Consider the following 13648-nt stretch of genomic DNA (forward strand, 5'->3'; position numbering starts at 1 on the left):
AGATGACAAAACATTCAAATAAACTGTTCTTAAAAAGGTTTTTCAGATTTAATATAAATTAAGCTTTAAATTAAATGTTCTTGAAGCAACAGTGTGAGAAATTGTGATATAATTACAATTTATGTCATGATGATTCAGCAAAAAACCATGTGCACACTAATGGATTTTCAGTGTTAGTCTAAACAAGCCAAGGCCTTCCAAATAATTTGACACTCCTAAGATAGCAGACGGCTGTCTTCACACTGTAACTGCAGCTGCATGTGCTGTGCTTATCTTCTGCAGACAGTGACTGACTGCTGCAGCAGAGCAACATGACTCAGCTTTTTGTAAATGCTCATGTGACTGCTTCATATAGGCCACTACAACAGGATTTACTTATGTGGTGTTCCCCAGTGAAGAGCAATCTGTGAAGTATCAAATAAATAACTGTGACTCGGTTATAAAAATCATTGCTTTTATTCTACATTGAACATGTTCTGGCATTGCAATATTCAGAAGTGCAGGATCTCACTGGCAGAAATAAGCATTACATTTAATACAAATCAAAAATACAAATCAAAGAAAAGATGCACAAAATGTGTCTTCTCATCAAAAGTACAAACCTAAATAAACATGTATGACAAATTAAAAGAGTTTACAGAACAGTAAGAGGTACATAAGATTTCAAGTCATTAGGTAAGTGCTTTAATGGGATTTACCTACGGACTCCTCTGTGCAGTACATGGTGCTAGAATACATTTCATTCTTTTTTCATTTTAAACTGACTCCAGTGCTCATAAACTGTCATTTCTCTCCATCAAATCATCTATTCTTCTGTCAATCATGTAGTGAATTACACATAAAAAAATACTACAGTCAAACTGCTCATTCAGCGTATTACGTTTTCAAGTCCGGTTCTCACAGAACACGTTTTATTGCGCTACTTTTTACGGACCTCTTTAACCGCATTAATTAAAAAAAAAAATAAGTTAAAGCAACTGTATGTAGTTTTGTATATTACTGCGACTTTGGAGGCCCCCTGCAGTTAAGTGAGTGAAATTCACTACTGTAAATATATCAGTCTGTAATAATAGCAGTGGATAGCTGTACACCTGCATTTGTTGCAGCCGTAAAGCAATCCACCCTTTTCGCGGAAACTTGCAGACACCCAGAACCGACGTTTGGGAGGAGGCGTGGGAAAGAAAAAGAAGTCATTCGCCTTATTAGAAGTCAGGGTACCATCGGAATGATCTTGAAGCTGATATTTCAAGGTTTAAAAATAAAACGTACATACAGTTGTTTTTATAGAAGTTATACGCGTCTGGAGACTCGGTCCGTGCACCGTGTCAATTTAACAGAATTTCAACTATTTAATGCATCTCAAGACTCATGGTTTATGCATTCATTTCCATTTGTCTATGCCAAATCTCACGATTTTTTTGCGTTCTACAATGCTGTTGTTTTTACATAAATGTGCAGAGGTCGGGACGACTTTTTAAAAACGTATTTGGAAACACTGCGTCTGGTGCTATGTGAATGGCCCCTTTTAGCTTCCTGTTTGAAGTCACAAGCTCTGCGTAATTCCGCAGAATTCTTTGACAAGGCACAGACGGCGCACTCCAAACTACAGCGATAACTACATTCTACAGCCGTCATTTTTCATAAGAAACTCTTGAATGTGTTTCTAGGCAGCCTACATATCTGAGCAGAAATTCAGAGGCCTTTGAAGTTTGGTCAGCGTAACTCGTCCCTCATTCAACATGTTCTGACTGATGATGGGTTACTCTTGATGGAAGACCAAGTAGTCCAAGTCTTGCATTATCATCAGAGCTACATTAACATCTAAGCTGAGATGTTGCCATCTTACTTTCCATTTACAATAGCAATACTAGTTAAATATTAAACCACTGAACACAGACCCGTTATCTATAGACAAGCGAATGACGTATAACCCTGAAACACTACACAGCTCTGTACCTGTCTCACCTTCATCTCTGAATGAGGCTTATGCAACCTAATGCAATATACATAAACATCATGGCCTCACTCGAAGCAGCAAAACAGCCTGAGGTTTCATTTTTAGATGTTAAAGCCAGAACTAAAAGTGGTATGATGGTTTGTGGACAACATAATTATGAAATAAAGAGTGAAGTTGCATTTCACTCTAAGACTTTGGTAAATGAGAGGTATAGAACTGAATGCCTAATAGGTATAATTCCTGTCCTCTCTAAAAGTGTGTCTGTCTGTGGAGGAGTCTAGTACATAGTATACAATATGACAGGAAAGGAACCTCAAAACTCTTGTTTCCTTTCAATAAATAATGACAAGGAATGTAAACGTGTTTTGGGGATTATGATTGAGTGGTCAGCAAAAGTGCAATGAAAAAAATGCTTCTTAAATTGCCTTAAAGTTAGATTTGTGACTATTTTACCCTGTTGGCACAGGGTTTGTGTACGGCAGCCTTTGGGATTATCATTCAAGTGAAGGAGAAGTGCGTTTACTCTTGAGGTGAGGCGGTATTCATACTGGCCAAGGTTTGCTCTTTGCAGGACCGTTGTCAATCTTCATGTCCATTTCTACAAAGTCATAATCACTACCCTGTGAGCTGGAGTCTCTGTCTGTTGTTTGCTGGTCATTTCTCCTCCTCCAAAGGCAAAGGCCGGATTTGGCTGGACGCACCAGCCCAAGAAACAGAGCACCGACTCCCATCCCAGCCGCACAGGAGTAAAAGGCTGATCCGTAATTGTCAGTCATGTCTACCAGAAAACCTGAAACAAAACACAAGATGACATTTATAAATGTGTGTAAGTTTATAACTAGATTTGTTTCATCTACTGGAGGAATTATGAATGGTTAGCAAATGTGTTTCAATTTGGGGTCCAGGTTCATAAGGGATCACTGAAACATTTGAACAAAATATTTTACAAAATGTACTTTTAGTGGGATCTAAGTTAACATGCACTTAAGAAATTAATGAAATGTATTAATATTTCTTTTTATATTCACCAAATGTTGATACATTTCTAAAAACTGGTCTAAAATGTTTGTTTGCTTTTTACATTAGCAGTACACTGACAAAGTAAAATATTTAATATGATTAATTTAATATTTATTTCATTTATGGTATATTTAGAACTGACCATGAAATGAATAACCAAAGGGCTTAGACGGGACAAACAAAGAGAGAACCTAACTAAACACACCTGAACTGAGAAACCTAATCAAATCAGTAACCATAGAAACAAACAGGCAGGCAACAGAGGAAGACTGGCCTAATTAACAGAATAGAAGGCTACATGCACAGAACATGAAAACAGATCAAAAACAAACTCTGCCAAGGTACATTAACCAAATTTAGATATTTCTAAAAATTGAAAATTAAAATATATAGCTGCCTAAATGGGACCCTTGCATCATATTTGAATGTCTTTTAAAAACACCTGTTTTAGCCAGTTGTCAGATTACTATGCATTTGCTAAGGTCTTCAGAGTGGTTCGTAACTAAAGTGGTTAGTTTACAGAGGCTGTTTTTACCTCCTAAAGGTGGACCGGCCAGTCCTGCAAAGCTCTGGATACAGACATAGACGCCAACAGCTGATGACATTCTCTGAATGCCGATCACGTCATCTTCAGCCAGCATTGGGATGTGACTGGAGGCCACGGTGCCCAGCAGAAAGCCATAGAAACAGGAGCAGGACATGAGCCCCCAGAACTCGGTGACAAAAGTGAAGATGACCAGCACTGGACAGAGCAGCACCGTGCAAATCAGCAGAATGTAGATTTTGCGGATGGGCCTGCGATTGAGGACCCAACCCATGGACAGACGACCTAGAATCTCAGCCACAGCCATGGCCGAGAGCATGTAGGTGGCACGGTCACGTGACACTCCTCGGCTCACGCTTAGCTGAATGACGTAGAGCTGCGGAGCGAAGAAGCCCAGAGTGGCGAACAGGCCAAACAGTGCGTAGCAGTTGAAGCTGGTGTCTCTAAGCACAGAGAAGTCCAACAACTTGGGCCTAGAGGCGCTCGAGTATTCTCGTTCCTGTTTGAGGGGGGTCTCAGGCAGCACTGGTTGCTTGTTTTCTTCTTCCTCATTTTCCTTAAGTGCTTTTTTCTCTGCAGAGTTCTGTTCTGTAGATTCCTGGCCCTCGGACAGGTTGATCTGGGAAGAGGTGACGGATTGGACCCCTGAGTCCACAGAGCCGAAAGAGGTCCGTGTGAATTCATTCTCCTGGTCATATTTGGATTCAGGTTCTTTAAGGAGGGATGTGGAACCCTCTGGGGCGGCGGGTTTGGGTTTAATGACTATTGGCTTTAGCAGAGCCCCAACGATGATAATTGAGGCCTGCATAACCCCAATCATGATCAAGCAGTTGCGCCAGCCGATATGCTCCTTCATTGCATTCATAGCTGCAACGTGAATTCAAATTAAATTAATTACAGAAAGACCAGTTTTTCAACATGTCTGAAAAACATTAGGCTTGCTGTGAAAAATAAGTCTTTTATGACTATGCAAATATATTTGACTTCCAAACTGACTTTTTATTATGTTATGTACATGCTTAGCTAATATGTAACAACATTCAAAACAAGTCTGCCTGTGTGTTTAAAGGGCCCGTTCACCCAAAAATTAATAACATATCATAATTTGTTCACCCTCATGTTGTTCCAAACCTGTATGACATTTTAAAAATGTCCCAAGTGTTTTTTGTTCATACAATGAGAGTCAATGGGGTCCAATATGGTTAAAGAGAGACACAGATCATCAGATCGAACAAAATATCATGTTTTGTGTTATGCAGAAGAATGAATGACATGAGGGTGAGAAAATGTGTGAACTATCTAGAGCAGGGGGGTCAAACTCAATTCCTGGAGGGCCGGAGCCCCGCAGAGTTTAGATACAACCCTAATTAAAAACACCTGATCCAACTAATCAAGTCCTTCAGGCTTATTTGAAAACTACATGGTATGTGTGTTGGAGCAGGGTTGGAACAAACTCTGCAGGGCTCCGGCCCTCCAGGAATTGAGTTTGACACCCCTGCTCTAGAGAACTATGTTACACAGGTCTGGCGATCATACCTGGAGCAAGTGCTAGCAGGGAGAAGCATTCTCCTGTGGAGGCTATGGATGTGACGAGGGAACGGCGCTTGCTGAAGTACTGCGACAGGATGGTAACTGTAGGCAGGAAGGTAAGGCAGTAACCCAGGCCTGAAAATAAATAGCAAAGAGGGAGATGACAGCCACTGGTCCCTTCAACACAAGGGGCTCAGGTCAGTCTGAGGGGCTGTGCTCAAAGCACGCCAAGAACCAGGCCGCTCTCTTCCGTAGGACAAACTGGACAAAGGGCTGAAAGAAAACTGTATTTAAAAGAGACAAAAAAGAGACAAGGAGAAACAAAGATCGGCAAGATTAGGATCAACTAATAATGGTGGGGAGGGAGTGTTTGATATTTTGGGAAAGCTAGCAGTGCATCTTTTGAGAAATCTGTAAATCAAAATAAATATGTGGTCACATTAAGTATCAGTTCTAATTTGAGGAATTGAAAGTGTTTTTTTTTTTATATATAATATTTTTTTTAAATCAGCTTTTTATAACAATGAAAATGTGTTTATGTGTGGAATGGATGGCTTGACTGTGAATAAATTATTCAATAAAAATTTAATCTTCAAACATAATGTCTTATATTAGGGTTTTTAAAATGTGGATTGTGAGAGATATTTAAATGAATTGGTGTCTTTTGACAGCTTTCTTAAAAGAAGGAAATTTGAAATAAGCCAAGTTCACTTTTGGATAATGTGTTTGAATCCCGCAACTGTATGTCAACACTTGAAATGAAAACACTCATCCTGTTATATAGGGGTGTGTGTTACTAAAGGTGTCAAGAAGAATCAGGTTTATTGATGCTGACAAGTCATACACCATTCACAGCACTGCTTGAATTCCCTCTCTGTCTTTAAAAAAAGTAAGCGGATACAAGAGAACATCATGTTTACTAGGGGGAAAAATACTTGTATAGTAATGAAACAAAATAAATATGGGTAAATGACAGAAATTATGACTTATTTTTATGACAGAAAATATACTACCGGTCATAAGTTTGAGCTTGGTAAGATTAAGATTAAGATAAATGTTTCTGAAAGAAGTTTCAAGTTCACCAAGGCTGCATTTATTTGATCAAAAATACTGTAAAATAGCAGTATTGTGAAATATTATTACAAATTAAAATAACTCTTTTCTATTTTAATATATTTTAAAATGCAATTTATTCCTGTGATTTCAAAAGCTGAATTTTCAGCATCATTACTCCAGTCTTCAGTGTCACATGATCTTCAGAAATTGTTCTGATTTGCTGCTCAAGAAACATTTCCTATTACTATCAATGTTGAAAACAGTTGTGCTGCTTAATAGTTTTGATTGCATTTTTCGGGAAACAAGAACAGCATTTATTTGAAATATAACTTTAACCAGAATCTAATCGCTAAATAACAGTTTTAAATAAAAATAAATAAATTGTTACTTTGCAAAGGCTATGTTTGGAAAATCGGTCTCTTCTTTAATATGAAAATTCACCATTAATTCATTTTCACAATATCATGCCATGGCACCCTAAGGAACAATGTGCACTTGCAACAAAAAAACAATTCAATATTAAAGTACTGAATAAATTCAGCATTCATTTACCTCACATATGTTGTTATAGGACAGTAGAGGAAAAAACATGTATCACAAATATAACTCACTCTCAAGCTGGATTTACCTGCAATGATTCCCATGGTAATGTACATCTCAATGATGGAGTTGGTGAGGGCTGTTGTGATTGTACCCAGGCTGATCAGCAGACCACCGAGCATGACGACAGGCCGATAGCCAAAGCGGTTACTCATCACCATGGAAAGAGGAGCTTTGGGAAAGATGGTGCCAGTCATTAACACTTACATTAACAGCTGTGATATATTTGCAGTCTTCCAGCTCAAATTCAATTACAAACACAGTAAAGCTATGCACCTCCTGTCTGACTCTGTAAAGCTGCTATGAGAACCAGTATTGTGGAAAAAAGCGCTATACAAATAAAGGTGACCTGACTTCCTTTTCAAAACTGTCCTAAACTCTCCATTAATGGTGGTTCCATTTTTGCAGCAAAGGCATGAAGACAGTATCACTAGCAAGTTTTGCTTGGGGTAATCACTTTCTATCAGTGTGCCTCTGTTTGAACAAGAATGACCCTTTGAAGCCCTCTCAGCTGGAAAAATCTGAATCCATCCATTGAGTCATGTAATGGTGGGGCTGCTTTGTCACTGGGCAAAGTGAGTGAATCTCCAGTCAGCCGTCACCACAGCCTGCGGTCCTTACACAGCACAATTTAGCACATCCACTAAACAGGGCATTGCTTGCTCTCAGCACAAATGCCAATATGAAAAGATGAGCTTGGAAGACAGGATCAGTTTGACAGATTCACACTGCAGGAACTCAGTATATTTTTGTGTGTGTGTGCATAATTTAAAGGGATAGTTGACCCAAAAATGAAAATTCTGTCATCTCTCACCAATATTTAATTTATAAACTTACTTTCTTCTGTGTAACATAAAATAGAAGATTATAAAGAAGATTACAAAATAGAAGATTATTTTGAAGAATGTTGGTAACCAAACAGTTTTGGTACCCACTAACTTCGACTAAGTGAATGAATCCTCTTTTGGAACTACATGAGGGTGAGAAAATAATGGCAAAAATTTTACTTTTAGGTCAACTGTCCCCTTAAGGCTTGAGAGAATTACAGGGAAATGACAAATTTGATGACACAGCTTGTTTCTTAATTTTAAACTTTGTACCCGCCACACCTTTTGGGATATGCCCGGTCTTTTTATAATGACCTATTTTCCGTCAACTTCCCTGGACTAAAATCGAGCTGTGTGTTTGGTGTAGCTTGTGAAAAAAGTTGTGGTCGCAGTAAAATAAAACCTGCACTGATAATAACAAACTTAAAAATAGTATACAATGGCTTGCACGGATGTCTTTAAATGATCGTAAAAGCAAAAGCTAGTAATGAAAAATTGATTTAGGTTTAAAAAACTGGAGTAACCTGAAAAAGCATTCACCAGAAACCATTCTTGAATCTTTCTGCCATATCATACACTGAGGTATTTTTCTCTTGTGTAAACACCATTTGTATTACACTGAGGTACACCTAGTACTATCGTGTTGTATCTTTAAACGTCTAGACTGGATTACCTGTGAAGGCCATGACAAAGACACAGATGGAGACAACCCAAGACACTCTGCTGTTGGTTTCATTAAAGTCTGTCATGAGGTCCTGGAGGAAGATCCCAAAAATCTTGATAATGCCATAGGTAAAAACCTCCACGAAGAAGAAGGCGGCAGCCACCATCCAGCCCCAGCCTCCATCAGGCACCTCATCGTACACATTGGGCCTTGTGCAGGCCTGCAGGGCAGACATTATTCCTGTCATGATGGACACTGATGTTTCTGTAAATGTAAGCAAAGTTACAGTACAGAGAGTTTTAGGTATGATGTCATTTCTACACCGGCTTTGATGGTGTGCCCTTGTCAACTCAACAGCGGGCTGTGTTTGAAAGCAGCTCATGTCATTAATCTGCTCTGTCTGCTGGATTATTTTACCTTTAAGGTGCTACAATTCAATTGCAGAAAACATTTGTTAGGTAACCACTGTTAGGATATTAGAGAAAAATGGGAGTGACAAAGCCAAGCACCACTTTTAAACTTTTATATATATATATATTTATAATGAAAGTTATAATGATGGATTCATATATAACAGGGGCATTTCCTCCGAGTAGGCAAGCGAGGCAGTGTCTCCTCAAAATTGTGTCCTCAAAAAATTCGTAGTACAAAAATAACACCAATAAAAAAAAAAGTGAAAAAAAAAGTATTACAATTACAATATTACAAAATATAATATTAAAAAGAGTATAAATCACTCGTTTTTTTAAAGAAACATTGTCCAACAGCGACACCAGCAGTTAAAGCAGGAGTCCGCGTCTCTCTCGCCTCCCCTGAGCCCATTGAGTTTAACCATAGACTGTAGGTTTTAAAGGGTTAGTTCACCCAAAAATGAAAATTATCTTGTGTTTTACTCACCCTCGAGGCATCCTAGGTGTATATTACTTCCTTTTTTAGACGAATCCAGATGGAGTTATATTAAAAATTGTTCTGGCTGTTCCAAGATCCATCATTGCAGTCAGCGGGTGTTGCAGTTGAACAGTCCACAAGTTGCCAAATAAAGCGTGCACATTCATAATAAACGTGCCTCACACGGCTCCGGTGGGGTGAATAAAGGCCCCCTGTAGCGAATCCATGTATTTTTGTAAGAAAAATATCCATATTTCAAATGTTATAAACACTTTTTTCTCACATCCATTATCTGTCATGCGCGGAAGCCATTCCAGCTGATGATGTAAGACGTCGGCGTTGCGTGATTAGTGACGAACGCTGAGAGAGAACAAAACAACACGCCGGTCACGAATTAAAAGAACAAACCAAGGATTTGCAAAGAAAAATGTCGAAGGATTTCGATATAAACCGAGAGGAGACTGGTTTTCCTTTGCTAAAGTAAGGAAACTTTGCTTCATTTGCTCCTATAAACAAACTCACGAGACTAGCATATCTCAGAGGCGCGCGCTGCGCATACGTGCTGCGTCATCTGCCGGAACGGCTTCCGCGCATGACAGATAACGAAAGTGAGAGAAAAGTGTTTATGACATTTGAAATATGGATATTTTTCTTACAAAAACGCATTCACTACAGGAGGCCTTTATTCACCCCCCCCCACCCCCAGAGTGGTGTGCGGCACATTTTATTATGGATGCACGCGCTTTATTTGATGACTTGTGCACAGTTCAACTGCAACACCCGCTGACTGCAATGATAGAGCTTGGAATAGCCAGGACAATTTTTTATATAACTGGATTCGTCTGAAAGAACAGAGTCATATACACCTAGGATGCCTCGAGGGTGAGTAAAACACAGTCTAATTTTCATTTTTGGGTGAACTTACCCTTTAACAGATGCTAAAGCATGCTGTGAGTTTGGTGGGGGGTAATTGAGAATGAATGGGGGGAAATCACTTGAGATGAGGAAATGCCTCCATCGCGATATGACTGGATCTGACTGGTTATGTTAGCTATTCTATTGTTTAAAATTAGAATATATCTAGAATAGTAGTAGTAGTATATATTGTGGATAGTAGTGTCTACACACATACATTTCTCGAGACGTGGATGGTTTGAACTACAGTATCTAGACTCAACTGCAGGCACTGGCCTAGTATCAGACGCAGTACAGCAGGACTGTGACGTCCAGTGTCTCAACCTCTCTGCTTGAATCACATGTCCCGTGACAAAATGTTTTACCGTTCTTTAAAAGAAATAAATTTAAAATATCATCATTACGCCTATATCTTCACTAGGCAAACGTGGCAGTGACGGACGCCACACATGCAATATAGCTCGAGTATAAATAGTTTTAACTTACCGAAACGCTGAAGAAACCGTGGGAACTCGGGTATTTGAAAGAAAACAAAAAACCAGTAGAGCTAGCTTTAGCTGGCTTCTTAGTTTTGGTGTTAACTGGAGAACATCGTTCCTGCTCGGAGCATCCGCAATCACTTCTGAGGAGAGCGCGCGCGGGTGATATTTGGAAAACGACCCTGTTCAAATATATCGCTTTCTAGTTTATGTTTGACTACACTAACACTTTGTAAATACTGATATTATAACTAGACTAAGTGTTATCTGCCAGCTCTCTGTCTCAGTTTCCTCTCACTGAAGCTTGGAAGATTTTATACCGGCTGAAGCCGGTATTCAAGCGCGGGCGCGCGACAACTGTCTGCTCGTGTAGTGAGGATCGGGAACGCGCACTGCACTTCCTGGTGATGAACCGGCTGGATGCGCTCAAATCTCACCTGTCTGTTTACACAGACAAAAAAAACATCCCCTGACAAGACCTGGAGTTCATGTGTCTGAAGAGTCAACATATCACAGCACTGAATTAGATCATTTGTTATTTAACCGCAACAACACTTGTGTTCTGTGAAAATACGCGCATTCTTAAATAGTCTAGTTATGAATAAAATAGTAATTTTATGAACAACAGTGTGAAAAATCAAGCCGTTTTGTGAGGATCAGAAGAGGACTGCGCGTGTCAGTAGTGAGTGACTATCTATTCTGAACTAAAGGCACAAGCACGCGCGCGTGCACATGAAGCAGGATGGGAGGCTACTGGGTAAAACAGGTTTATTCCAGTTCTGACTCCTGCACGAGGCGAGCTAGCTCATAAAGATTAAATTATCAACCTGTGTTTAATGGCACCTTGTAAATATAGAGGGAAAGGTCAACATCTAGTAAAAGCTTTCAAAGGAATTCTTTAAACAAAATTCTTACAGTTTTTTCTTTTATTGGTCATTTTTTTTTCTTCTTAAAGGCCGGCTGTGACGTCACGCGCGCATCAGAACTGCAGGAAACTTGTAGCGCACTGGCGGTAATAAGGCAAAGGTTGTTTTCCTGATTCATGAATGAACCCACACAACTATTTCCGCATTTAAAACACGCTATTATGGCTACTGCTGTTGCGAAAACATAAAAGATACTGGTAACTTACGAGATATTGATGCGTTTTTTTAATACTGCTTTAATTTGAGAGATAAAAAAGTGCACACGTGTACTCACATGCACATTTACACACAGGTGTGGTTTTATTTTACGTTTTGCATCTAATTTAATCATTTTTGCATTAAAAAATTATATTATCAGCACAACAGTTTAAGTAAACGGTTAATTGAAAAATTACACAATTTCTAAGCCACATTTTTGCTTACAGGGGACCTGTCATTTAAGAAGAGAGATAAGTAACCCGCTAACTGTTACCTAAGAATGCATCTTTGTCTTTCATAAGTACTAGATGGAGAGTGCTTGTGTTGCAATCAGCACACAAAACAAAGCAGCACTGTTTATGTCTGGTTTCTTAGCTACCGTAGGCATAGATTAATAGATTAATAGAGTGCAGAACAGTGAATACAATGAGTACTGGACCTTTGTCACATTTGGAAACATCCCCAAGGACCCGCAGAACAATATCAGCCCACTGGTGGCATTAATGTTTTTGTAACAACCAAATGCAATCAAGTATAATTTACTACCAGTTAAGGTAGTTGATCTGTCCAACGTTCAGCCACACCATCAGACTGGCTTGTTCTCTATGCAAACATTTCATATGTCAAAATATCCAGATATTTATGGCATAGGCTACTCATATATTTCATACGGACCCTCTGGCATTATGTCAAGTAAAATTTTCGTAACTCCCGGTTGAGAAAGGCTGAAGGAAAATATAAGTAAATTAAGCCTGAGGCTCCAAATATTTGTGGTTATGTTGCATTCTTTTTTTCCATTTCTATGTATTTTTCTGAGATTGTTTTTCACAGAAACCTTGGCAGGATTAATTATTATCATCACAATATGCTGTTACACACTAGATTCCACCATAACAAGAGTTCATATGATCATTATATGCTGACTTACAATGTCTGGTTAAATTATAGCACTGTGTACCCTCAGACCCTAACAAACAAGGTTACAGTGCAACACTGCTGTGTGTTCTCCTCAGAATGAAATGCTGACCATCATGCCATTTTAACTTGATGTGAAGGCAAAGGTGAAAGCAGATCACTGAGTTAAAGCACATCTAAATACATGACCATTAAACACGCAGGTCTGATTCATCGATAATGGGTAGAGGGATAATGAATTACTTAAAATGTCCTTGTGAAGAAATTTGTAAGTTACTGTTTATGTGTTATGATTATCATTTCAGTGACTTCCAGAAGATGTATCACAGGCATCTGTGTCTATGCCAAACCCTGTATATATAAGCACCAGACATCAGTTGCTTTGTAGCAGAATATTGTTCAGTACCTTGGACAGCTCATTTATCAGCACATCAGGGCCATGTTTTGATATTCAGATGTTCTTATGCAAATACTTGATGAAATGGTTAAAAACTGTGTTCCCTTTTAGCGCTTTTAGGTAAACAGGTAAAACTTTATCATCAATATACCATTCTGAGACATTTTTATGATGGAGGCATCAAAAGGTTCCAGATATTAAAGGGGTCATATGACGTTGCCAAAAAGAACATTATTTTGTGTATTTGGTGTAATGAAATGTGTTTATGTGGTTTAAGGTTCAAAAAACACATTATTTTCCACATACTGTACATTATTGTTTCTCCTCTATGCCCCTCCTTCTGAAATGCATAGTTTTTTACAAAGCTCATCGGTCTGAAAAGCGAGGTGTGCTCTGATTGGCCAGCTATCCAGTGCGTTGTGATTGGCCGAATGCCTCAAGCGTGTGACGGAAATGTACCATGTCTGCATTTGTGATGGGAGAAACAACAAACAACAAGCACTACTCTACACTGCTCAAAACTCACGTTTGAATCATCAGTGCCAAATCCTTTAAATATGTAAACGTACTTACAGACTGTGAGACAGAACAGACAGCATTGTAGTCTACTCTCCCAGGATCAGGAAACAGTCCTCCATTAATGCGCTGCACACATCTGAATATTTGGGTTAAACTGTTCTGGAACAGTGTTGTAAATACAACTTAACCACTGATTTCTAGTTGTGTCCTCTT

At 39.0% G+C, this 13648-nt stretch overlaps 1 protein-coding gene across 1 annotated transcript; it reads right to left on the bottom strand.

Moving 5' to 3' along the window:
* Positions 1–440: 440 nt before the first annotated feature.
* Positions 441–11040, bottom strand: LOC109049813 (monocarboxylate transporter 7-like). Its single transcript, XM_042722504.1, has 6 exons — positions 10488–11040; positions 8208–8462; positions 6736–6879; positions 5058–5186; positions 3513–4388; positions 441–2747 (listed from the first exon to the last, which is right to left on the bottom strand). Exons 2-6 carry the CDS (start codon positions 8443–8445, stop codon positions 2500–2502), a joined length of 1635 nt encoding a protein of 544 aa, XP_042578438.1. The 5' UTR covers positions 8446–8462; positions 10488–11040; the 3' UTR covers positions 441–2499.
* Positions 11041–13648: the final 2608 nt, after the last annotated feature.

This window comes from Cyprinus carpio, chromosome A3 (assembly GCF_018340385.1).
Source record: "Cyprinus carpio isolate SPL01 chromosome A3, ASM1834038v1, whole genome shotgun sequence".
Classification (NCBI taxonomy): domain Eukaryota; kingdom Metazoa; phylum Chordata; class Actinopteri; order Cypriniformes; family Cyprinidae; genus Cyprinus; species Cyprinus carpio.

Bases quoted from the DNA above. Each gene is read 5' to 3' on its own strand.
- LOC109049813 (XM_042722504.1), bottom strand. From the start codon at position 8,445: ATGACAGGAATAATGTCTGCCCTGCAGGCCTGCACAAGGCCCAATGTG. The intron at 6,880-8,207 runs GTAATCCAGTCT...TCTTTCCCAAAG, and splicing joins CTTTGTCATGGCCTTCACAG to CTCCTCTTTCCATGGTGATG. The intron at 2,748-3,512 runs GTAAAAACAGCC...GTTTTGTTTCAG, and splicing joins GGCCGGTCCACCTTTAGGAG to GTTTTCTGGTAGACATGACT.